The sequence below is a fragment of the Aspergillus clavatus genome, genomic scaffold (assembly GCF_000002715.2).
Source record: "Aspergillus clavatus NRRL 1 1099423829800 genomic scaffold, whole genome shotgun sequence".
NCBI classification, from domain to species: domain Eukaryota; kingdom Fungi; phylum Ascomycota; class Eurotiomycetes; order Eurotiales; family Aspergillaceae; genus Aspergillus; species Aspergillus clavatus.
Genome location: NW_001517099.1, coordinates 548,919 through 573,501, shown reverse-complemented (window position 1 = coordinate 573,501; position 24,583 = coordinate 548,919). Strand labels below are relative to the sequence as shown.

Genomic DNA, 24,583 nt, shown 5'->3' with positions numbered 1-24,583 from the left:
TGTTGCATACAGCCCACTTGATGCCAACATCAAGTCCCACTTCTCATCTGCGTGGAGAGCAGTCTTTGCAGAGAACCTCCTTCCAATGTGTTGACCAGTGTTATAGTCCCCACGAGTCTGAGTCCCTTCGCCTAGATATCGCTGCATGTCTACAGTCTACACTTCTTCTCAATGACGGATACAATATCAGGAAGCCCACTAGCGGTGACAAGATGGTCTCTCCTCAGTCGCGGGCTCAGTAACAGCATCGTTATACTGATAGCGCTGTTAACGGTTTCTGCAACAAATTGCTATACACCCGATGGAACTTTGTCCAATGACCAGCCATGCAATGTGTCGGCATCAGCCAGCGTCTGCTGCACCCAGGGCTTTCTTTGCACGTCAAATCAGCTCTGCCAGCCGGCGAACTGCTGGGGTGATGGAGGTAATCCCCTCCAACTCATCAGAGGGACATGTACGGACAAGACGTGGGCTGCGCCGGAATGCCAGGGGCATTTTGTTGCGGGTGAGTTTCTCTCGTGGCGTGTTAGTCCTTCACTGCTGGGAATCCGCGATGAGTCTGACGAGAAATTTGCTCTATAGAAGGTCCAACCGGCGGAGAGTGGGTGATGCGATGCGGCAATAATTCCAGCAACTACTGCAGCTCGGCAGATGACTGCTGCACCAGGGATTCGTTCCTGAAATTCACTCTGGATGATTCTACCATCACCGCCACGGCTGGCGTAGTTCCTTTCACCAAAGTGACGGCTTCGAAAGCATCCTCCACGGCGACCACAGAAAGAGATGACGATAGCTTCGAGAACTTCGACATCGTCAACATCTTCGGGATTTTCGACATCTTCGACATCATCTACAGCCCGTTCTGCAACCATGACTGCGGACACACAAAGGCCGATAACGCAGGGTCCAGTCCATCAACCGCCATAGCGGTTGGCATTGGGGTTGGAGTGGGGGTCGGAGTCGTGCTCGTAGGATGCTTGCTTGTGGTTATTTTTATGCGCCTGCGTCGCAAGGTAATCGCAGCCCAGCAGAACAATTCTGCCTTTGGATACGCGCAGCAAGGGGGTCTCTCTGGTATTTATCCGCCTATCGTCCGGACTTATGAACCCAAGGAGCTGGATTCCCAGCAACACTAACCAGTGGCTGAGCTAGATGGGGTGCACACCACTAAGCTCGAGATGCGGTGATACCGTCGCTTGCGAGTTATGGCATTGTCATTTGCTTTCGGCTATTTTTGCGATTTGCCACTTTAGCATTGTACAACTAGGTAGCGGGTGTTGTTTGTTTCCCCTAGTTGTTGCTTTATATTGTGAATATAGATTCCCTAGGGGTTTCCTAAACATTGCTTATGGAGCAACAGGCAATCATCTTAAAAAGACCGCAAACTCAATAATACAACGACCTGATAATCTGTCTCTATATGTTACATGGTAGAGCAAGTATTTCGTACAGAATAGGAGAAAAAGCCAAACACACATAATCGACCCAACCGATCCGAGTCAGCCTGATAGGAAGATAGCTGTCCAATACCTTCACCATCGCCCAATGCCAAGGATCCTAACAAGGATACTCATTGTACAAAGGCCCAGTCATTGTTAAGCACCTCGCTCAGACAACATTGCTTTCTTTTCCCAGTTACAATCAAACATGGTTCAAAGCAGAATGCAAAGCCCCGTCAAATGCCCGGAACACCCCTCGGCAATAATCAATCCAACAGCAGACCAAAAGACGCCCCCCATCTACCAACTCAGAGACTTTCTGCCCTTTGCTCTCCGGTGCATGAGGACCTTCCTCCCACCACGCGTCCGCAGCCGGGAAAGGAATCCGTGACGGCGTTTCTGCACTCGTCGCGAGGGGTTGTACGTGGCCCGCTTACCGGCCAGAGACGCACTGGCGGAGAAGGACCGGGTCTGCTGTGTCGAAGCGAGGGAAAATGGAGAGGCGGAGGGGAGGGATGAGCGGAAGGAGGGGAGGCTCTGTGTCAACACGGTGGGTTGTGAACGGATGGCGGAGGAGAAGGTACGGAGGGGTGATGAGGCGGAGGCGCTGAGGGTCTGAGTGGAGAGTCTGCGAGGATGATTGTTAGATTTGGAGTAGATGAGGAGCAGGAGATCGCGCCATCACTGGCAGGAGACGCAGGACGGCAATGAGACGACGTACCTGAGTGTCTGGGACCGAACGGCGGTTCTCAGCGCGGAGGGCATGGCCCGACACTGTAAGCAGAACATGCTGGTTTGTTTGCTGGGTGTTCAGCAGACGAGTGTCTCGGAGCACTTCGTTGTCAGGAAGCAGTCCTCAAATCGATGGCTGCAGAATGGGTGATGAGGATTGATGCTGCTGGTCGCTGGTCGCTGGCCGATAGGTCGTGTGGATCGACTCTCCTCGAGGCGGACGAAAATTGAACCTCCGGCGCGGCGGACGCACGGACCAGCCGATTTCTTTTTCATTTTGATGCTTCGACGCTCTTTCAAAGCTGCGAGCTCAACAATCTTCCTACATTCAGTTTTCTCATCGCGAACTCTCCTGATAATACTTCCCTCAAAGGGTTCTTCACTATACGGACTCAGACACTCTGCGCCACCCCATATATTATCAATCCTCAACTTTGCGCACCGCATATCCCTCGCAACTCGACCATCTCCAACCTCAAATTCCACGTCAAGCAGCAAGACCTTCCCACTTCCACACCATTCGCAATGGCAACCCAAGGCCCCTCACCCCACCCTCCAACGACCATCCTCTCCTCAAAGTCCATCTCTCAATCCGCCGCCCATGATTTCTTGGCCGCCTACCTCGATCGCGCCGCTACAGACCCTGCGCTGCAGCCCAATGCCAGTATCAGTGAGCACGGTCCCATCTCACGCACCACGGCTGCAGCACCGAATCTCATTCTACACAATCTGAAGCGCGTCCAGGCTGGTCTGGCTGGCGAGGTCCTGGGACGCGATCTGACCCTAGCGAAGATCAATGCGGGTGAAGCGCTGCAGGACGAGAACGGCAACAATGTGGACTGGGAGGATCCAAGCAAATTCGTGGAAGTAGCCGCCGAAGCTGCTGGGGAAGATGATGGCGACGATGAGGTACTGGGGGAGGACGACGAGGAATTGGAGCCGCAGCTTGAGCTGGTAGAGGCTGACAACCATGTTGTGGATAAGGAGGAGCGGAAGAGGAAGAAGAAGGAGCGCAGACTGGCCGAGAAGAGGTCGAAAGCCAAGGGTGCTGAGGCATAAGGCTTTCAATTTGGGTTCCTTGCTCGTCTCTTGTGCTGTTGGATTTCTGGTTTAGTCGCTTGGATATGAAACAAGCAGGATCTGCATTTTGCTATTGGCGTTCGCCTTGGATGATCTTATATCCCAAGGGCTGGTATGGAGTTGTGCTGTTATACTAAATTCAAAAGCGATCTTTTCCCTCTACACCCAACGAAACCCTTTTCCCATAACCAAATGGACCAGGACCATCTTCTCGACCGCCACCAAACACCGTGAACGAAACCAGGAATTCAGAAGTGAGTCCTTAAATAACGGACGAGCGGTCGGGCTTTAAAGTTCCCGGTCAGCAGCCTTGACCGGCTCCTCGGCGTCCTCGGCCTTGGAGCTAGTGACTTTTCCACCCTTCCAACCGAGCGCCTTGAGTCGCTCCGAAAGAATGGGGTGAGAGTAGTGGTAACTAGCGTACATCCAGTCGGCATCCATGGTGCTCAGATTCTGGATCTGGAGCTTGAGGAGGGATGCAGCGAGCTGCTCGGAATAGCCAAGTTTCACAGCGAATGCATCTTCAGCGCGGTTAGCTTGTTTGCCTAGATGATAGGGGAGGATTGCAAGGGAGCATACCGGCTTCGAATTCAAACTTGCGGCTAAGGATGTTCATCAAGAGCTTAACGATAGCATCCATGGGAGCCAGCGCATCAGAGAACAGGAGGAAACCAATCATGATAGGCATCTCCTTGTGGAAGCCAAAAGACTGATACAGAGACTTGTTGTTTACGAAGACCGAGAAGAGCGCAAAGATGTAGAACATGTGAGACTGCGGCGAGGATTGTTAGTTTCAGATGGATTCAACGTTATTGCTGCGTCGCGGAATATAATAGAAATGACGTACCTGAGCAATACCGAAGAGCTTCGTGGTGTGACTAAGGCTCCAGTGACCAAGTTCATGACTCAGGACAGCAACGACCTCCTCCGGTTCGCTCTTCTCAATAAGGGTATCATAGATGACAATATGCTTCTTCCAGGGAAGTCCATAGAAGTAAGCGTTGCTGTGAGCGCTGCGCTTGCTACCGTCGATAACGTGAAGCTCACTAAGAGGGAATTTAAGCTTGCGGGCAAGGTCCTCGACACCAGTCTTCAATTCGCCGGGTTCCAGGGGAGAGAGCTTGTTGAACAAAGGCAGGATCACGATGGGATAAATGGTAATGGCGAAGATCTGAACGAAGACACCGAAGAGCCATAGGTAGTAGAAGAACGAGTTGCCAGTTTTCTGAACGATCTTGAGCACGGCACTGATGATCGGAGTCCCTAGAACGATTCCCAGCATCTGCCCCTTGAGCATATCCGTAATCCAGAGCTTGAGTGTCTGCTTGTTGAATCCGAACTTCTCCTCCAGAACGAAGGTGTTGTAGTAGGAGATAGGCAGGGAGAGAACAGTGCTGATCAGATTGAAACCGAAGATGAACACGAGCGTCTGGGTGATTTCACCCTGGAACCGAGAAGGGAAGTACCGAGCCAACAGGAGACCGCTGATTCCCCAGAGTTTGGGGAGGACATCGCCATAGATGAATGCGAGATTCTGGACTTGAGCGTAGAGACCGGAGATGAAGCCGAACTTGGCTTTTGCGCGACCGTATGCCTGCGAAGGAGGACAAAACAATCAGTCTTGAACTTCATTCCAGATAAAATACCCTTCAACAATGAACTCCCCGCTCCGGCATACGTACTTGACTTTGATCGTAGACTTTCTGTGACACTTCACCCTCCAGCACCTTGGGTGGCTTTGTCCGCTGCAACACCTTGTATTGCCTGAAGGACAAGATCCCCTCAAGGAGGAACTGACCTAGGGAGAATCCGACGAGGACATTTTTCCAAGGGAATAATGGGCGGTCGAGAAGACGCGCAAGTTGCTGCATCAGGCAGAATCTAGTCAGCTCCAGCTTGTCAAGGGAACAGTAACAACGATAGCGACAAGCACCAGCGCCAACAACTCATGCCAAGGCATGATTGTAAAAGCTTACCTCAAGGATATACATGGCTGGAAATGCAGCACAACAACAGGCAATTGCGTTGTTGCTGGTCTGTTGTTCACAGCCAGGTGTTGTTGACAGGTTGGAGTAGTAGTAGTAGATAGTAGACTCCTCGCCGATGGTGATGTCTTAGTCAACCCCCAATTAGTGCAAACTGGCCGCATCTCCTGCTGAGCCACCAGCCAACACAGGACAAAGAATGGCCATGAGGCCGAGCAGTGAATTGACTACCATATTAAGAGCTAGCATATCCCAAAGAATAATGAAGACTCGGTTTGAAAATACACACTTATATTTGGATTGAGGTGCGCCGCTCCCAATCGGATCCCTTTACATTTAACAACTATCATCCAACGTTTCTACAGACATAACATACCAACGGTTGGAAATATATATCAAGAAAGAAATAGAAAAAATTTTCACATAAGAACAGCTTCATAACACACATCACAGAAGTAGTGGCACTTCATCAACGTCAACTCATCCTTCTATGCTCGATGTCCCAATCCATCCAAGCTGCTGCGATACACGGCCTGTTTCCTTGAACCCTTCGCATCTGGTCGTCTGCGTATATCACCACCTTCGTCCCGAGTGCTCTAGCAACCGGAAGAGACGGGGCATTGGAGCTTACTGTGTCCTCTATCTTGGAGTGAATCACCCACGCGCTCAGCTTTTCTCCTCTTCGTGATCTCAAGTAGTCAACTTTTTCTTTTCTTTGCTGCTCCTCCCGCCTGGAAATCTGCTAGAGACCTGGAGACCGCCTACCGGCCAAGTCTCCGACGTGTCTCCCTCAACTTTTTTCCGAGGAGGTCGAGCTGGTCGATCCGACAAGCATTACCTTGTCTAGTTCAGAATAGGCTCAAGAGTGTTACCACTGATACGATGCGTTAGCCAATATTGTTTTCCCAGATGTAGCAGTAAATAAAAGGGCCCAGAATAACTTACGCGACAATGTTGGCCCAACCGATCAGACGCCAATGCTTGTCGATTCTTCGGCTGATGGCAATCTTCTCGCCAATTTCTGTGCAGGCAGGGCTGGTCAAGCTGAGCTTGGCAGCGTCGGCCTTCACACCCATAACCTTGGCACCAGTGGCTGTCGATCCGATGTTGACCATGAGAACCTCGTTCTTGGTCAGCTTGGCAACCTTAGCCTGCTTGCCATCGGCGGTCTTGACACCGAGCAGACGACGCAGCAAGAAGTAGTTGACCTCCAGTTCAGTGTAAATAGCGGGCAGGCGACCACGGTGACCCAGGACGAAACCAACGAGACGATCAGCACGGCACAGAGTAGGGTCGACACGGGTGCCGACACCGATCAGACCACCAGGAACAGCAAACTTCAGGTCGTTGTGCTCGGCAAAGAGCGAGACAACACGCGAGAAGATGGGACGGCACTGAATCTTGCCGTTCTCGTCCTTGGTAACGAGACCAGGGCGGATCTCGATCTCATCATTCAACTTGAGCACACCAGTCAGGATAGAGCCACCGGCAACACCACCCTTCAGCTCATCAATCTCCGCACCGGGCTTGTTGACGTCGAAGGAACGGATGACGATCATGTGAGGGGAAGCAGTGAAGTCACGGACGGGGACGGGGATGTGCGAAACAAGGTATTCGTTAACAGCATCAATGTTGTACTTGAGCTGCGCAGAGATAGGAATGATGGGCGAGCCATCAGCGACAGTACCACGGATGAACTTCAGAATCGACTGGTAATGTTGCAAAGCTCCATCCTCTCTCATCAGATCGACCTTGTTCTGCAGGATGATAATGTGGCTGAGCTTCATGATCTCAATGGCTGCCAAGTGCTCCGAGGTCTGGGGCTGAGGGCAGGCTTCGTTTCCGGCAATCAAAAGAAGGGCGGCGTCCATGACGGCGGCGCCTGACAACATAGTGCTCATGAGAATGTCGTGACCGGGGCAGTCAACGAAACTGCACAAAGATAGTGAGAAATTAGCCACTGGTAGCCCCTCTCCAACGCAGATGCGAAATAGGTTGACTTACGAAACGTGTCTCAGCAGTCTGTAGTGACCTGTGCATCCTTCTCTTTCGCAAGGAGGGTCGACCTCCTTCTCACTCTTGTAACTCTTGTAGCATGTCGGCCGAGGGCACTCAGGGCTGTCGCACTTGTAGATCTTGGCGTTGGCATAACCCAGCTTGATGGTAATATTCCGCTCCAACTCGTTCTTGAAACGGACCGTCTGCACCTCCGAGATAGCCTTCACCACGGTCGACTTGCCGTGAGCGACGTGTCCGATGGTACCAATGTTGATCGTGGCCTGGCGCGCGATAATTTCGGGGGACAGAGGCGTCAGTTTCGACAGATCGATGGTCTCTGGGTCAGGCTGCTCGGGCAGTTCTGGGCGCTTCGGTTGAGGAACTGGGGGCATGGAGCCCTTCTTCATCGAAGACTTGAGGGCCTTCTCCTCGACATCAAGAGGCTCTTGTTCTTCAATTTCATAATGACCGTTCGCCGCATCGAGCATGGGGGAACCAGGTTGCGATTCATCGTCGGTAAAATCGCCGTTGGTAGCCATGGTTGCAAATTTTGACCCTTCAGGTAATTATGGATGAGATGGTAGATATTGATAAGAGGAAGGGTAGGATGTCAGTCCGAGAGGGGAGGGGTGACGATCGGAGGCTCAGTTGTTGGATGAAATTTGCTCTGCTTGGGAACGGAGGCGATATGATACCAGTGGGGTTCTGATTTGTGCAGTGGAGTGTGAGTGGGCGGTGGGAGCCTCTGTTCGTGCCCTGTGGGCGGCCAACTGGGTAGGTAGGAGAACTCGGACGGGAGTATAGATACCTAAGTTGCGACCTAAGAGGATTGCTTCATTTTAGACGGATTCTTTTGACATTGAGGGTCTTCTCTCTATTAATCAGTCTTGGCTTGGAGGATTATATCTACTTGAAGCTGGGTTGGGTGATTGACAACTGCAAACACTGGCATTCAAGAATATTGTTGGTGACTCATCCATCAAGTTCACAAGAACAAGGGCCATAAACAATAATAACACATCACGTTCTGAATGGCATCCTGGATGGTGATCATAATAGTAGTGGTGATGATGATGATGATGATGCGCTCAATGCATATAGAACTAGACTTGTTCTTATAGTATTCATTCAATTTGCTTTTAGTACTTTACATCAGGTGTTCTATCAGCACATGGGTATATAAGTGAGACTATGCACATTCATTCTTCATCACTTCCTTCACTAGATTCATCATCTTCTTCCTCTTCCTCCTCCTCCTCGTCAGATAAATCATCACTATCATCGAGTGTTGAGGGATCCTCCGATGGCAACATCACGAATGCCTTGAGGCAAGTGATCCGGTTCCCGGTCTCGTAGACATTCAGAAGCTTACCCGCCTGCAAGTTCTCTGGTTCCTTGCTCTTCTCGTCCGTAGCCTTTGTGGTCTCCTTCGTGTTAGGGGCAAGGTCTTTGGTGCGCAGCATCCATACGCGCACCACGCCCTCACTGTTTGCGGTTACCACAAGAAGATCGCCCTTCTTTGCCCCGGCCTCTTGTCCGACGTTCAGAATCTCGAAGTCTTTAACTCTGCCTGGAAACCCAGCTGCTCTGCCGCCAATTTGAGCAACAGCCTCGGCGTAAGGGATCGGAGACTCATCGTCATCTGCAGCTGTCCGTAACTTCTTGGTGGAGTAGAACACAACCCTACCGTCCTCCGTCGAGATAGCAAGTAGTTCCTCGCTGTCTTCCGCAGCAGGGTCGAGCGCAACGTACTTCATTTGATGTACTTTGCTTCGAGGACTTGGTAGCAATCGGCAAATAGGAGTCGAATCCTGAGAACGATTAGAATCTTTTATAAATGACACAAGGATAAACAAGGAGGAGACTCACAATTCCAAAGACGACGCATCCCCATTCAAATGCGACGGCAAATTCATCGCCTTTCGTATTCCACTCAATCTTCCGGCCCTCACCAGTGCTCCATCGAGCTTCCTTAACGCTCTGGAGAACCTCCTTGCCAAAGTTCAACACCCCGGCCTTCTTTCCAGTGACCAGATTCCAAAGCCTCATGCACCTTTCTCCTTTGCCTACAGTGAGCATAAGCTTCATGCTAGGATGCACCGCAAAGTCATTGACGCCTGAGGGCGCAGCTCCGGGAGGTGCGGTATCACCACTAGGTCTTCCTTGAACTTTCGGACGAGGCGCCTTGATCGTAGAGACAACGGTAAAGTCGCGAGTTTTCGTGACGGAGATGGCATTGTCCTCGGCAGCAGCCAGGAGCTTCGAGCGCGACGGAAAGTGTAGTGCAGTGATATAAGCACTGTGGTGTAAAAGCGAACCGAGCTCCCGGTTCTTTGGGTTCTCGAGGATCTTGTTACCAGCAAGAGTCGGAACTGTTGGATAATGCTCGTTCACCGCTGGAGGAGCTGCGGAGATGGAGTAAAGGTTGATTCGCTCATCCGTGCCACCACTGGCTAAAATGACCTTGGCTGGCTCGGTGGAATCTTTCTTTGGCACTGGTGACAAGGCAAGGCATCGGATTGCGGAGGCATGGGCCTCGAACAAGAATGTGTCGACAAATTGGGCCAAAAACTTGCTATCTTTGGCTCCCTCATTATCTGAAGATGCGAAAGACGCTGGAAAAACTGCTGCGGTAAAGCCATGCAACACACGTTCATAGGAGCCAGTGACTATCTGCAAGGTCACCGCAGGCTTGTCCGTATCAAATGAGGCGGGCTCTTGAACTGTGGTCGCTTTGACAGCTTTCGAAGGCTTCCCAGGGACTTGAACTTCCTTGGTGTTGTTGTCTCTCTTTCGTTTGGCCATGATTGTGACTAGCTATCTCAGATGTCCTTGAAAGATACTCTAACTAACTTCCAACACAGCTTCATCAATTGAAAGCTGGGTGGACTTTTTTTTTTCTGCCAGTCTTATCGCCGCGGCAGGCGGTGACCACATGGAGCAGCCTTGGGTGCCTGGGGTGTCCACATTCTAAATGCGGTCTACTACTACTCCTGGAGCGCCGCTGCCTGAGGCTGCCACCAGGCAACCCCTGATCTCATTCCTGACTTACATACTTTTTTGTTGCTTGGACTTGTCCCTAGCAAAACACTCCTAACAAGTCTGTTCCCGGCACCCTTTCATACCTAATACTTGCCTCCCCCATCACCAAACAGTAACCCAGAATCAACCAACCAAACTCACCCGTACTACCCGTTCAGAAAGTCTCAATCACCATCCCCCAAAAATCCCTTCAAGGTGAAATCCTCGCGTCTCGATTTTTTCTGCATCACATAACAACCCAACAACGCCCGTTTCATCATTTTCGAGCGATTTTTTCCATCTGGATGACTTCGCTCAATCTATTTCCCTCCTTTTTAGCGCGTTAATCGGATGCTGTGTTCCCGAAATAGACTCGATGCTCCGTGACGAGCTGCTCCGCTCCAAGAACGATGAGATCGCGTAAGTATTATTATTATTATTTTTTCTGGAGCGATCTATTCTACTCTATTGCTTCTTGTGATATCGAATTATCGCTTACATTAATTTTTTTCTAGACGTTGTTTGTTGTCGCGGAAGCGCAAATTGAGCGAGCTCTACTTTGCGACCGTAGGCTTCACGGGCGCGACCGAGAATACCCCGACCGATGCGCTCTACCACCAAAAGGAACAGGCGTTTCTGGATGCCAACGACCTCTCCAAGTAAGTACTTCTTCCACAACCATATAGTGTTTTTTGACTCTTTTTACTTGGTTTCTTGGTATAAGTCATGGTTTTGATTATCTCCTTTGCTATCTTCGCTGCTTCACGTGCGTATTTCATATAGTTCTCGTGGATTCTAACTATAGTCCAACAGAGGTCGCTACTACAATGAATCCACTCTTCCACCCTTACCCGACTTTGCAGCCCTTCTTCCCAGTCTCGAGGCGCAGTCGGTGCTGCCGGAGGTAGTCGGATCCGCTACCCAGTCTCACGATTTCACATCGATCAGCGCGACGTCGAAAGCCGAAGATGTGTCTCAAATACCGGCACCCAGTGGTGAGGGACAGGAGCCAGCAACCCAGCAAGTTGACGAGCGGAAGCCTCTACATGATGGGTCGAACCAGGCCGCGGCGGCGATTCAACCTCAACCTAATCTAACCTTCTCTCCCAGACTTACGCAAGTGCCTGACAAGTCCGCGACGGGCCCCATTCCGGCCGATCGGCTACCTCAGGGAGCGAGCGTTACGGCGCCAAAGACCCTTACAAGCGTTAGCCACGAGTCTGCAGATGTCAAAATTTCTCCTGGTCCGACAGATCGACCCGTCAGCGTTGCCATACCCCCACCGGCGACCTCTGACCAGCTACCGCGCTCCCAGAAGAAGCCAGATCATCGCCCGTCCCTAGTGCTACCTCCACCTGGTCAAGAGCAGCCCCTCTCCCCTGCCTCCTCCGCAGGGCCTTACTCGAATAACACACCTGTCCCTGTCGCTGTTTCGCCTGATACTAGTCCCGCCGAGGAAGTTGCTGAAGGCGCGGACGAAATTGCGCGGAGCACCAAACATGTCGACTCCCTAGATGTTCCGCCAAACGTGGTTCCCTCAACGCCAGACGAGCAATTGCGGCTGGAAGAAGCACAGTCGTTCCGAAAAGGCACTTTGGCTGCGGGTAGGACGATTGGTGGTATTGAACCTACAGGCACTCTGTCGAGCGAGGTGATTCAAGTAGATATCGGTCCAACCGCATCGGCAGTGACGGATTCTCTGAAAGAAAACCAGGAAGGGGTCTCTACATCCGCAGTTCTACCCGAACTCAAGAGGCCCGATGGAACTGTTGCTACAGAGGATTCGCAACATCAACCGGAGCAGCCACAACCCCGATTGGAGGAAGCAAAGGCAACCACTTCGACAGTTCCTGTGTCGAAGAAAGGAGCCCCGCCACCAGTCTTGATTCCGGCCCAACCAGAACGAATGACAACCCGCGTATCGTCGGGAGCTATCAGGCACAAGTCGGTCTCCGAGATACTTGGGGAAACCCCGAAGCCTTCTGTTGTTCAACCAGAAAAAGCCCAGCCCGCAGAGAAACCCGCCGAAGCAGCACGAGCTATATCTGGTGGCCCATCCGACTCCGCAGCGAAGATGCGTTTGAAAGATAGAAAGGCTCGAGAGAAGGAGAGGAGCAAGCTCTCTACCGTCGTATTTCCCAAGCAGCAGCAGCAGCAGCCCCAGCAGCAGGAGAAGGGTGACTCTATGGACGTTATTCGCCAGCATGCGGGCGATCTAGTTAGGCTGAACGAAGAACAGGACTATCTATTTACCTTGTTCCAAAGCAAGGCTTATGCCCCTCCTCGAGGAACGAATCTCAGTACACTCCTCTCTTCTGCTCATAAAACCCTTTCCACCTCCAATCACCTGCTCGAATACCAAGAACAGATGGACTGCCGTACCTTGCGTCGAATTTATGCCCTTCAGAATGCCAACAGATGGCCATTGCGCCAACTCAAACGTTCGGTTGAACCACCTCGGCAGGGAACACATTGGGACATCCTCTTAGATCATATGAAGTGGATGCGCACCGACTTCCGCGAGGAACGGAAATGGAAAATTGCAGCGGCCAAGAGTTGTGCTGACTGGTGTGCGGAGTATGTTAATTGCGATCCTGAGCATCGCGCTCTACTTCGCATTCCTTCCAAGAGACCTTCGCCCAGATTCGTGAAGAAACATGCCCAAGAATCGAGCATGATTTCGCCCCCAGAGGAAACGAATGATGAGATGATCGGAATCTCTCATCTGACCCCCGACCTGGTGCCCTCGACAGAGGACGACTCCGTTAGCGAGGGGTTCAACGATGAAATCCGCCATGATCTCCATGACACTGTTGCTCCAGCAGCAATCTTCTCTCTCGGCTCGGACGAATTCACTTTCTCGTTGGATATGACTCCTGCTGCTCAGAAGCTCCTCGATGAACTACCGATGTACACCCCAGTCAAATTCGCGCCGGAGAACAACCAACCGTTGTTTGATGAGGCCCCAGATGCCGTCTGGAAGACTGAATTACTACCAGTATCAAAATATGCTTCTGGTAGAATCAAGTTCCATGACAAAGAGCCACCAAAAAAGCGGAGCCGATATGATTACTCACAGTATGACTGTGACCCGGAACATGGGATGTTAGATTTGCCGCCTGAACAGACCAACGTCGCCCTTTTCAGACCTGAGAACAAACCCATACGGGACCGCATTCATCCCGGCCATTCTTTCAGGCCCCCTACCGAATTCCCTATGCCCTCTGTTGGTTTCTTCGAATCGAGGCAATCATCTCAATGGACATATGCGGAGGATGATGAGTTGCGGCGTCTAGTAAAAGAGTATTCGTATAACTGGTCACTGATCTCTAGCTGCCTTACTCCCTCCTCACAATTCACATCGGGTGCTGAACGGCGGACACCTTGGGAGTGTTTTGAACGCTGGGTGGGATTGGAAGGATTGCCTGCAGACATGTCCAAAACACAGTATTTCCGTGCTTACCATCAGAGGATAGAGACGGCCCAGCGCACCGTTATGGCCCAACAGCAGGCTGCTCAGCAACAGCAACAGCAGCAGCAACAGCAACAGCAGGGTAGCAATACTGCCCAGGCGCAGCCACCGGTCCGCAGACGCACCACGCAGCCTTTACGAGTCGATCGAAGGAGGTCTTCCAAGCATCTAGCATTGCTTGATGCTATGCGAAAACTAGCCAAGAAGAGAGAGACGATGCTCCAGAAGCAACAGCATGGTAAGCACTCAATATGTGTTTGAGAATTTTTAGCCTCGCTGACTCAAAATCTCATTTCTGTTTCGCAGCTTCTCATCTGGCTTCGTTGAGAAAAGTCAATGAAGCGAACCAGCCCAAGCCTCCAATCTCATCACCTGCCGAATTTAGTCGACTCAAGTACGACCGGGAATTGAAACTCCAGGAGAGACAAGAACAATACCGCCAGCAAATGATAGCCCAGCAGAGAGTAAGATACTTTCAGCCACTTGCTTTTGCTTCTGGGTGCAACTAACATTGGACCAGGCAAACTTGGCAGCTCAGCGTGCAGGCCAAATGCCCAACCAGCAGCCGATGTTGAATGCTCCCCCTGGACGAACCCCAAACGGTATGCCTCATAACCCCGGAACTCCCGGGATACCTGGCGCAAATCCTACTGCAATGCCGAATGGGATGCCGAACACAATGCCTAATGGTATGCCGCCTGGGATGGGGGTCACTCAAGGCCGGCCTCACCTCCAAGGCATGCCAGGTGGTGGTCCCATGAATGGTCCCATGCCTTCAAATCCAATGGCTATGAAAATGATGCCGCAGGGCTCGAGTGGTCGACCTGGAGTACCAATGCAGACATCCCCAGACAATGCACGCGTCATTCGCGAAGCAAATCGCCTTCAAGAGCAACAGCGTATCCTGCAGTCTCGACAGCAGCAGCCGCAGCCTCTACAGCACCAACAACATCAACCGCAACAGCCACAGCAGCAATTTCATAACCAACAGCAGTTTGGGCCGCAAGGATCTCATTCTCCGAACATGAACTTGCCTAATGTCAATGGCGCCCCAAATAATCCGGCTATGATGGCAGCTCTCCAGGCAGGTGGTGGGATGCAAAGCCCATCATTCCATTCTACCACACCTCAAGGCGTGTCTACACCCTCGCCTCGAATGGGCCAGCCTAATCTTCTTTCAAGCGGAGTTAATGCGACCATCAGTACTTTTCAAAACCAGATCCAGCGCAACAACCCCAACATGACACCCGAGCAAGTGAACAAGCTGGCTACGGACCGGTTACAACAATACCAGCAACAGAGAATGTCCCAAGTGGCCATCAACGCAGCCGCCGGAAACATTGCCAGTGTTCAAGGTAACTACCAAGTCCCGCATGATGGGAACTTCCAAGCCTCTCCGCCTGGCATGAATGGTGGCCCTGGTATGCAAGTCCCTCAGGCCCAAGGGTTCTCGCCCATGATGCGTGTCCCGCAAGCTACTCCGCAGAACCGAATGGGAGTTAGCGGTTCTCCTGCAATGAACCCTACTCTTCCTCAGCAGAGTAGAAGCGCAACACCACAAACCCAGCGCAGTGGAAGCGCTCAAGCCGGCCCAGTGCCAGGCTCAAGCAAGAGCCCTAATCCTCCGCAGGTCCAAACTGCGAACGGCTAAAAGTGTCGTGATGATGCGATAAGCTATGGTCGTCGCTTCCGATGCAATTCCCCCCATTCCTTCACCTGTAAATATTTTTTCTCCCAAGACTTTGTTATTGCACCACATATTTGTTCTCCAGCCACCCTTGCGATAGGCATACAGCCTCCCACTCATCTTCCCCTATCTCTTCACCCTTCCCCCTCTTGGAGTTTGCCCATCGATCGTGGTAGCCTCCATCTTCTGACCCACCCGTTCCGACTTTTAGCTATGGCGCGACTGACTCGCGCTGGGATTGACCTGACATACTGGGATGGATTGGCGTTCAGCGTATCCTTCTCCGGGCGTTTCATGTCTTGCTGTTTTTTAGTGTTTGTACTACATGTATTGATAAGACGGACTGGAAGTCCTGGGGACCTATTCTATAGTCCTACTTGGAATTGATGAATCTAAGATGCAATGATGATAGTTGTATGATTAGAATGATGTGAATGGTTATCCCAAGTTTCTCCTGACAGACATCTGCTCCATAGTAAGGAAATAGGAATAGGAATAGGAATAGTTCTATTGAGACTAACTTAAGCGCGCGTGTAAAATGAGCTTCGCCACCCGCACCGCCTCGTTAATAGTACATATCGATCTGCATTCGCAAGCCTGCAACAATCATCGAAAGTCATGACACAATCGCCACAATCCCCCAGGACTCTTGTATATTGGTGGCCTACATACATGCATTTTGATATTTAAAAATACCCACCTGTGCGGCCTAAAAAAAAAAGGCCGTCAAAATGTCTCCATCGCAGTCACTTGACGACGGCAAACCGTCTTCTAAGCCGTTCTCTCTATCGCTCTCAGGCTCCTCTACACCAAATGGACAGTCGAAGAAGACTGCATTCAATTTGCAGCCCTCGCGAGGACCCCCTCCGCCGAGCCGCTCACTTGCGCGACGCCCACACCATCTTCACGACGATGAGTCCGACGAGGAAGAACGCCCACCGGCCTTTGAAACCGTATCGGGCTTCGACACCCTCACCGGAACCGCTCTAGCTGCTGACGGCAGAGCTGTGGACAATATGAAGCGCGAGCTCGTCATCCCCGTGACGAGCAAAAACAACTGGCGTGACCGGCCGGGGACGAACACAAGGCCGCGGGGGAAAAACTTACTTCCCAAGGAGGTGCAGGCGATGCAGGAGGCTGAGAAGCGGGGGCAAACGGTGGGCGAGAACCATGAGACGGACCGTCCGAACATGTCCTACGGACTTAGCTTTGCGAAGCCGGCAGCAGTGGTTGAGGAGGGGAAAGCAGGCGAGGATCAAACGATGAAAGACGCCGGGCCGCTTGTACCTCCTGTTACAGACGAGCGCAAGCCCATGACGCAGGACGAGATTGCGCTACAGGCGCTGATCCGTGAGAGTAATGGGGACACGGAACGGCGGTCGGACTTGGTCATCGAGAGTGCCCCGGGGCAGGCGGGTACGGAGTCTGGGGGGCGATATGACGAGACGGGCTCATTCCGTGCGGATGTGGCTTCGCGACCCGAGTCTGCGAGTCTGGATCAATACAATGCCATCCCGGTGGAAGAATTTGGAGCTGCACTCTTGCGGGGAATGGGTTGGAAGGAGGGCCAGTCTATCGGCAGAGGAAAGTACGGCACATCCGCTACAGATGACCGATCTCAGAAGGCGCGGATTCCTGAGCGCCGACCGGGCTTTCTGGGTATTGGAGCGAAGGATGCATCCGGCGGCAAAGGTGCGGAGGCCGAGCTTGGTGCTTGGGGGAAGGCGGCGATGCGCAAGGGTGCTAGAAAGGCAGGGGAGAACCAAGGGGGTGAAGGCAATACGGAGGGTGTTTACATGCCCGTTCTCATGCGCAACAAGCAGACCGGTGAATACATCACGGAGGAAGAGCTCGCAGCCTTGAAGAAAGAAGCCAGAACGAAAAAGGATGATGACGACTGGCGTGAACGCCGAGATCGCAATCTTGAGAAAAGCGGACGGGACAAAGATCGAGACAGAGAGCATCGGCGACGAGACTACGATGATGTTGATAGCAGCGATCGATATGGCCGACGGAGAACAGGAGCGTCGCGGAGAGAAAGGAGTTCGTCGACAAGCGATCGGCATTCCAGGCGACGGAAGTACGAGGATGAAGATGGCAGCGCGCGAGATGATCTCTACTACCGGGAAAGGGATAGAGATAGGGACAGGCGCGATCGCGACTGGGAAAAAGAACGAGACAGGGATCGAAGCCGTGATAGGAGCAGTAAACACCGAGATGATGACCGATATAACTCAAGGCATTCGTCCTCCCACACGTCTAGCAGGCATGGACGTGATCGCGATCGAGAAAGCGATCGCGATTCTCATAGGAGACGGAGGCGTGATGACCGATGAGCTATATATTTCACCAAGACGCTAGATTGAGTAGTATAGACGCACATACCAGAGAAGAGTGCAGTGCAGTGTACATTCAACCTTGGAAGATGCTCTGTATCATACCCACAGTGTGACTCGGCATGGACAATTGATCGGAACGGATCATTGGCAGTCAGCTGAGAGTACCACAACTCGATTTCTTTACGTCTATATCATCAATGAAAGAAATTGGAAAGAAGAATGCACATTGAATTGCTTTTGGACCCCTTCGCCCGTGATCTAAGGAAATGAACCAGGATGAGACATACAAGCATACTCCGCCAGTGAAAGCGCCAATACGTAGATCTCTATATACTTTATACATGAATTCGCCCCCAGGAGAAACAATCATACACCCAGCATGACAAAGTCCTTTTCATGTTTGAGTACCTCCTCATCGAGTCCACCGTCGGTCTCATGAGAGCCGATGGACCCGAATAGACTAATGCCGCCGTCCATTTCGCTCAAGACCCACTCAACGAGATAGCTCTCGTCCGTCAGTTCCTCAACCCGTCGATAATGACGCTCTGTATATGCCGCCAGAGCCTGCAGGATATCTTTCATGCCGGCTGCGGTGCGAGCATCGCCGCCCCGCTTCGCCATGCTGGATTTGGCCAACTCGACAAAGGTAGATGCGGGATATGACCTGAAAAGAGCAAACAAGATGCGCTGCGCTACACGCGAGGTGCGTGCATTGGTATTCCAGTCGCGAAGTCGAAGTAGGAGGAGACGAAGATTGGAGGGATCGAGAGATTGGAGAACCTCATCCACCGACGGGTCGCCAGTTAGACTGTTGGCGCTATCGTTATGATCGGCGTCTGTCGAGTACGGATTATCGGCAGCGTCAATTGCGGTTGAGAATATGGAAAGGAGCCTTCCAGGGTGGTTGAGCTGGAGTGCTAACGTGATGGCTTCGCGGTATGCTCCTGCTCTGATGTAGTTGTGCAACTGTTGATCCTGCTCGATGCGCGCAGAGTTGGCGCTCACTGCAGCGGTGTACGTCGCGGACGTCGTATCAGTCCAGAATGTGACAGTGGAATCAGCGGAACCAGAGGCAAGTGCGTAGGGAGCAGAGAGATCTCGACTGGATGGGGACTGGGCGTCTGCGCGAGAGCCGGAAGGTGTAGGGCTTGCCAGGGCCCACACCCTATCGGTATGGTTGTCAAGGGTAGTCTCGATCTCGCCGGTGTATGGCGACCAAATCTTGACCAACCCGTCGGCAGCTGCAGATGCGAGAAGAGGCTTTGGCTGAATAGCAGGATTCCGGGGGGAAGCTTCTGCATCTTCGTCCTCCTCAGCCACGTCCTTAGTCGAAACTTCTGAAGGTGGCAGCCAAATGACTTTGAGAACACTGTTTGTGTGTCCTTCGAATGTGAGAAGACAGCTATAATCCGACAAGCTCCACAGTTTCACAGTCTTGTCTCCAGAGCCTGTGGCAATCAAGCCTCTGTTGGTACTGCTCCCGGTATCGGAATTGATGACAGGGGTATCGTGAGGCGCAAATCGAACAGACCAAACTCCTCTCTTGTGCCCGCGAAGGACGCCAACAACAGAGCCATCTTCTGTCGACCAGATCTTCACAGTACGGTCCTGAGAAGCCGAAGCGAACAGGGTAGATGAAGGGTTGATATCAAGAGCATTGATGTCTTTCTCGTGGGCTTTCCGGGTGTAGAGAGCCTTAGGCGCATGTGGCTTCGAGGAAGTCAGGGCAGCCAACTTCCCTGTGTCCCATCGCTTGATGGTTCGATCCTGAGAACCAGTAAGCAGGAAGGAGGGGGGATGGTCCAAAGGATCATTGCGTGCAGGTGTATTGGCCGGTGGTGGCACTCGAGGAAGACTGATAGCCCCCAGCGACTCTGCGTGACCTGTGAAAGCAGCAAAGCATGTGTAAGATGATGTCTTGGGATCAAGACGCCAGAGACGAGCCGAATTGTCTTTGGCACCCGTCGCGAGCCAATGGCCGGACCAGTCCACATCGATGCAGATGATGATGTCGTCGTGACCTTCAAGATGTGCGACATCCGCGCCGAAATACTCGCCTTCCAGACTCGACGGACGATCTTTCGATGGGCTGACTGATACTATGCGGATACTTTCTGTATTCGTCGCAAGCGCAAGCATTGACCGATCAGGGCCGACGTATGCTAGATCGATGATATCGTCATCATTTCCGGAGATTCGCCTGACGACAGCTAAAGGATCCAGCGTAGAGCCCGGCGTGAAGTCGGAGAGGGACTCGAGAGAATGAAGCTTCAGGGTCTGATCCGCATGAACAGTCAAAGTAAAGGCCATGCCAGGAAAGTAGTGAATCGCCACCACTGCCTCGAAATCAGGGCCTGGCTCTTGCTCGCTGGTCACCTCTCCTCCGCGATTGCAATCCCATACGCGCAGCTTGCCATTTTCACCGGCCACCATGCATAGTCCGCTATCTGCAACAAATGCGGCGGCTTCGACACTCTCGAGTACGGGGATGATTCTCCGCGTTTTAAGTGTCTTTACGTCCCAGACAATGACAGTCTTGTCGCGGGCCGCAGACAGCAATGCATTTTCAGTTGGAGAGTATGACAGACCGCGCACGACCGAGACATGAGCATCAAGGGATGCAATCGGCTTTCTCTTGTTCAAATCCCAGACCCGCACTTTGCCCTCCTCATCGCCTGATGCAAGTCGGAAGCCCTCTACGGAGCCAGTCACGGTAGAGGGTTCGGCCATGTCCTCGTCACCATCCATATCCACGAGATTTTTCTTCGACTGCTTCTTCTTCAAGGATTTTCCATCTCCATCTTGGAGCGGAACCTGGAAGAAGCAGAGCGCTGATATGACACCCCCGTGACCATGGAAAGTATGGGTAATGTAGCCGCCTCTAATGTCCCAAACCTTGATGGATCCATCTGCAGCTCCGGTTGCTAGTAGTGTACTAGTAGGGTCAACGGCTATTGTCACAACAGGTGCGGTATGAGGCTTCAAAGTTCGGAGGAGAGTGGTTTCGATGGTTCTCGAGGTCTCTTCGTAAGGTGATAAGGAATAGATACGCATTGCCATAGACCGCGAGCAAATTATGACATGGGATGCCGACGGAGAGACTGATTATACTGTCAGCCTCGGTACTCAAAATTGCGTAGGTGATGCAGAGAGAGAAACTACATACTCGCCAGGCTAGTAATAATTTCTCCATCCTATTATGACGCGGTCAGCAACTTGCGACTAGATTTGCATATCAGAAGAAAGCGACTACTTACTCCTTCGAGACTGGCAAGCTGGTCGCCAGTCTCAAGATCCACAATCAGCGCATCTTCGCCCACACAGGTCACCAGCAATCGACCGCTGGCATCCAGAGCGGTACTGCCTCCGGTGTAGATGGGACGAAGCGTGCGAGACGCCTCAAAAGTCGTCTTGACCACAGCTTTAGACATAGCTTTGGTTATGTTGGGAACTTGGATTGCAGAGAAACTAGTGCGCCATCATATGATATAAATTATGTCCGGGAAAATAAAGATCACGAACAGTTCGCACCGGCTGAAGCGTTGTCGCAACTGCACTGATACCAGAAACTTTTGATCTTTTTTGACGATGTTTGTTCTGTTTGTCAATGTGGAAAAACGATAAAGGTTGGTTCGTGCTCGTGACGCTACAGGCGCGCCAACCGCGCACGTGATAAGGCGTTGGCCTCGTAGTCTCATAGTCTCTGTTGCCCTTCATCATGAGCACTCACTAGAATGGAGTCATCTCAGTTTCATCGAAAAGTCTCATTTTGTCAGAAGAGATACAGTGTATTAGCCACTTTTATATCCATGACAGTCTGAAAAAATGGACACATAGACTGTCGGCTGGCATCATCTTACATATCTCAGTAGTGCGCAATGGGGAGGCAAGCTTATAGAAATCGACTCGCTCTGGTAGGCTTGAAGTTCATTTTCGTCTCTGCATAGTTTACTTGATGGATCCGTTATAAGGGACTCCCTCCCTATCTTGCTGAAACGCTGTTCTGTTTGCTTCGGTAAAGAGATCGTTCTTTGCTGCTCTTAATTTGTGCTGGATCCGGCCATTACTTCCGCCAACTTCGATCAATGATATCTGCGCTTGACAAGTTACTGAACGATGACTAACTTCCTTTCAGGGTCGGTCACCATATGAGGCCCCTGAGCGTCCTGCAGGTCTTACCGCCGACCCATCTGGTCAGATTCATCGAAGGACTTCAGCTCTTCATGCAGATGAATATGTTCAGCATTATGATGAGAGAGGGCATCCAATCAATCCTGAGTCGAAAATCTTTGGGAGGGAACTTCGAAGAGCCAAGAATGATATCCTGTCGACAATGGGTATCGTCGTTAGTGAGGATCGCAATGCAAGCCTTCCAAATGAGCAGCAGAAGGTCGATATGATTGCGGCGGAGAATGACTATGGACTGATAATGGCAACCTTTGATCAAGTCGCTGTTTTTCTCGGGTCATGGTGGACCTCATCATTGTCTGGGCGGATTCAAGTGTGTACAATGGTGTCTTCATGTCACTCTGTATTTGAGACTGATATATTCCTATTTAGACATTCAAAAGCTACACCCATGCCCCTCTACTGAGTATCATAAGCCATGAACGCTCATCCATGGGGATATTAGGCTTCTATTTCTCGGGGATTCCTGCATGGGCGGTGTCTACTTGCCTATCTATTTGTCGGCACCAACCCCTCGAGCGTCTCATTGCCTCTTTGCAGAATCGATTCCTGAATGATGATCCGTGGTCACGCATGGTGCGGGCCACTTTATCCATTTTCCATTCAGCGTAGGTGTTCAAGACCAATGATGAAACCAGTCAGTTAATTCTCTTTGCAGGGCGAGAGGAACTTTGCTTGTCTTAGCAGTCCAGGCATATGTGTACTCACTTCTACAATCCTTACAATTGGTTCATCCATATTCCCTGCCAGGTATACAATTTCTGCTACCTTTAGGCAAACTGACCTCAATGCACTTCCCGAACTTGCTTACAGAAGGCTCCTTTCGGGAAGTAGGCACCTTTGCCTTGGGGCTTCTAAAAAGCCCATCCCTACTTGTCTATCTTTATGTCTATCTGCGGCCGGTTATAGAGATAAGGATCTATCGCTTGATACGTCGAAGGCTGCCAAAACCAAGTCTTGCAGACGAACTTTCTATCAGAGTTGCCTACGAGAATGATCTGATCGATTGGATGGTACCAACCCTCGGGCGCAGATCAGAGGAAGAAAATCGTCGCAGTAATCTCTCCTTTACGGAAGATGTACTGTGCGAAATATCTTTCCTCCGAGATCTGGTGTTGTCTTGGGTTGGCCTCAAGCCGCGACGAGCAGTTGGAGAAAAGCCGAGTGCACCTCGCAGAGACGAACGGATAGAAAACCTACGCCAAAATATCGAAGACCTCCAGAACGAACTTGGTGCTACACAGATACGGACGCGGTCATTGCAGGAATCATCGCAGCCTACGATAACTCCCCTGGAACATGCTCTCCACGAACACAGCGAAGCTGCACAATCCGAATTGTTTGGCACAAATGCCTTGACTCCAGCGCGCTCTCGTAGTGCAGATTACGATGGAGACCGCGTTCTCAATAGCGAGGATGCCCCGATCTCTCAGTCACCGGTTGAGATGAGTACAGATTTCTTTTCAGAAGCGGCCGCCCTAGGAAGGACAGGGAACATACCTGCTAATTCCAGTCCATCACAACGTCAGGATGATGAGAATACTCGGTTGAATTCAAGATCCAACACTCTTCTCTCTCACCAAACATCTCCCGGGACATCTCCTCCTACATCTCCCCGAGTGCGAGCGTCGTTAATCCACCAAAATTCCGACGTGATTACTATGCAGTTGGAAGTTCTAGGGAACCGCAACACTCGGGACAATAACTCATCCAGTCCAAGAAACGGGGGTGAAATTGATCGACAAAATCCCGACGGAGAGTCGGCCGATCGCAGGACTGTTGCAGAGTTTCTGGACAGCCTTTTGTCTAGCCAAGGCCACGACATTGTTTCTACTAGTTCGGAAGCAATGGACAGCGATGGTCTATCTAATATGACTACTGTAGTGTCTCCTGTAGCGGAAGATAATGTGTTGAGCCCTGCATCTCAGCATCAGGGACACGATCAACACCCGCCCACAGGGGACCAACTTCATGGTGCTCATGTCGCACAGCCAGCCTCGAGTCTCGCCAACATTCTACCAGACAGCGTAGAAGAGCCGAGTCAAGATGAGAATCTGGAACCAGCTTCTGAAGCTGAAGCAATGTTTGTTCACGACGGCGATGATGACGACGACCCGGGAGTGCCGCCATTATTAGACTCCCATCCGCCCAGAGAGTCGGCAGTCAAGGCTACCTCAAGCCCCCACCGCGTCACAATCCTCTCCTGCCATCCCGTGGATTCTCTCGCTTCGCACATCGCCTCCGTTGTCACCACGGCTCTCTTCATACCCCTGGAATCACTGTACTTGCGCTCTCTCGCCTCATCGTACCTATCATCCATCGGATCTCCAGCTCTGCTCCCTGATGTCCGTCCTCTCGGAGCCTGGGGCGGGGGCGGATCTGTTTCCGACATTGTCGTCTACATGGGCAAAGTGACCCTCATGCTTGGCTTACAAGCTGCAGTGAATGCAAGTGTGTGGGGAGTGATATCAGGTGCTGCGATCAAAATCGGAAAGCGATTCTGTGGCTGGGGAAGTTTATAAAAAAATGCTATTTCTGGCCATTTTATCGTTTCCCTTCTGCAATTTGTGTACATACCTTAGCCAAAGGCATATTTACATTGTACCGATGCCTTTTGTTCAACATCAATATATCAATGGCGG

The 24,583-nt window shown here is 51.5% G+C and overlaps 10 protein-coding genes across 10 annotated transcripts, besides 5 other annotated features; 5 read left to right on the top strand and 5 right to left on the bottom strand.

The window, feature by feature from the left end:
* Nucleotides 1-171: 171 nt before the first annotated feature.
* Nucleotides 172-1,136, top strand: ACLA_046920 (uncharacterized protein; the record flags this gene model as incomplete). The annotated part of the gene is made up of 2 exons (XM_001271652.1): nt 172-505; nt 583-1,136. The coding sequence occupies 2 exons, from the start codon at nt 172-174 to the stop codon at nt 1,134-1,136; spliced, it is 888 nt and encodes a 295-aa protein (XP_001271653.1).
* A 603-nt stretch (nt 1,137-1,739) lies between these two features.
* On the bottom strand, nt 1,740-2,228 carry ACLA_046914 (mitochondrial 54S ribosomal protein bL34m; the record flags this gene model as incomplete). The annotated part of the gene is made up of 2 exons (XM_001271651.1): nt 1,740-2,067; nt 2,161-2,228. The coding sequence occupies 2 exons, from the start codon at nt 2,226-2,228 to the stop codon at nt 1,740-1,742; spliced, it is 396 nt and encodes a 131-aa protein (XP_001271652.1).
* Nucleotides 2,229-2,696: 468 nt separating this feature from the next.
* ACLA_046910 (uncharacterized protein) lies at nt 2,697-3,230 on the top strand (the record flags this gene model as incomplete). Its single annotated transcript, XM_001271650.1, has 1 exon — nt 2,697-3,230. One exon carries the CDS (start codon nt 2,697-2,699, stop codon nt 3,228-3,230), a length of 534 nt encoding a protein of 177 aa, XP_001271651.1.
* Nucleotides 3,231-3,539: 309 nt separating this feature from the next.
* On the bottom strand, nt 3,540-5,242 carry ACLA_046900 (zinc metalloprotease; the record flags this gene model as incomplete). Its single annotated transcript, XM_001271649.1, has 5 exons — nt 3,540-3,772; nt 3,831-4,023; nt 4,099-4,845; nt 4,934-5,116; nt 5,228-5,242. The coding sequence occupies 5 exons, from the start codon at nt 5,240-5,242 to the stop codon at nt 3,540-3,542; spliced, it is 1,371 nt and encodes a 456-aa protein (XP_001271650.1).
* Nucleotides 5,243-6,079: 837 nt separating this feature from the next.
* ACLA_046890 (translation initiation factor eIF2 subunit gamma) lies at nt 6,080-7,773 on the bottom strand (the record flags this gene model as incomplete). Its single annotated transcript, XM_001271648.1, has 3 exons — nt 6,080-6,110; nt 6,182-7,168; nt 7,241-7,773. 3 exons carry the CDS (start codon nt 7,771-7,773, stop codon nt 6,080-6,082), a joined length of 1,551 nt encoding a protein of 516 aa, XP_001271649.1.
* A 503-nt stretch (nt 7,774-8,276) lies between these two features.
* Nucleotides 8,277-8,319: a microsatellite.
* A 114-nt stretch (nt 8,320-8,433) lies between these two features.
* Nucleotides 8,434-10,039, bottom strand: ACLA_046880 (putative 60S ribosome biogenesis protein Mak11; the record flags this gene model as incomplete). Its single annotated transcript, XM_001271647.1, has 2 exons — nt 8,434-9,045; nt 9,104-10,039. 2 exons carry the CDS (start codon nt 10,037-10,039, stop codon nt 8,434-8,436), a joined length of 1,548 nt encoding a protein of 515 aa, XP_001271648.1.
* Nucleotides 10,040-10,631: 592 nt separating this feature from the next.
* On the top strand, nt 10,632-15,378 carry eaf1 (MYB and HSA domain protein; the record flags this gene model as incomplete). Its single annotated transcript, XM_001271646.1, has 5 exons — nt 10,632-10,675; nt 10,771-10,914; nt 11,069-13,965; nt 14,034-14,191; nt 14,248-15,378. The coding sequence occupies 5 exons, from the start codon at nt 10,632-10,634 to the stop codon at nt 15,376-15,378; spliced, it is 4,374 nt and encodes a 1,457-aa protein (XP_001271647.1).
* Nucleotides 12,397-12,425: a microsatellite.
* Nucleotides 13,773-13,808: a microsatellite.
* Nucleotides 13,774-13,807: a microsatellite.
* Nucleotides 14,644-14,721: a microsatellite.
* Nucleotides 15,379-16,145: 767 nt separating the features above from the next.
* Nucleotides 16,146-17,750, top strand: spp2 (spliceosome ATPase-activating subunit SPP2; the record flags this gene model as incomplete). Its single annotated transcript, XM_001271645.1, has 1 exon — nt 16,146-17,750. One exon carries the CDS (start codon nt 16,146-16,148, stop codon nt 17,748-17,750), a length of 1,605 nt encoding a protein of 534 aa, XP_001271646.1.
* A 369-nt stretch (nt 17,751-18,119) lies between these two features.
* Nucleotides 18,120-21,184, bottom strand: ACLA_046850 (U3 snoRNA-associated protein UTP13; the record flags this gene model as incomplete). The annotated part of the gene is made up of 3 exons (XM_001271644.1): nt 18,120-20,854; nt 20,920-20,947; nt 21,011-21,184. The coding sequence occupies 3 exons, from the start codon at nt 21,182-21,184 to the stop codon at nt 18,120-18,122; spliced, it is 2,937 nt and encodes a 978-aa protein (XP_001271645.1).
* A 2,418-nt stretch (nt 21,185-23,602) lies between these two features.
* ACLA_046840 (uncharacterized protein) lies at nt 23,603-24,463 on the top strand (the record flags this gene model as incomplete). Its single annotated transcript, XM_001271643.1, has 1 exon — nt 23,603-24,463. The coding sequence occupies one exon, from the start codon at nt 23,603-23,605 to the stop codon at nt 24,461-24,463; it is 861 nt and encodes a 286-aa protein (XP_001271644.1).
* Between the last annotated feature and the right edge of the window lie 120 nt (nt 24,464-24,583).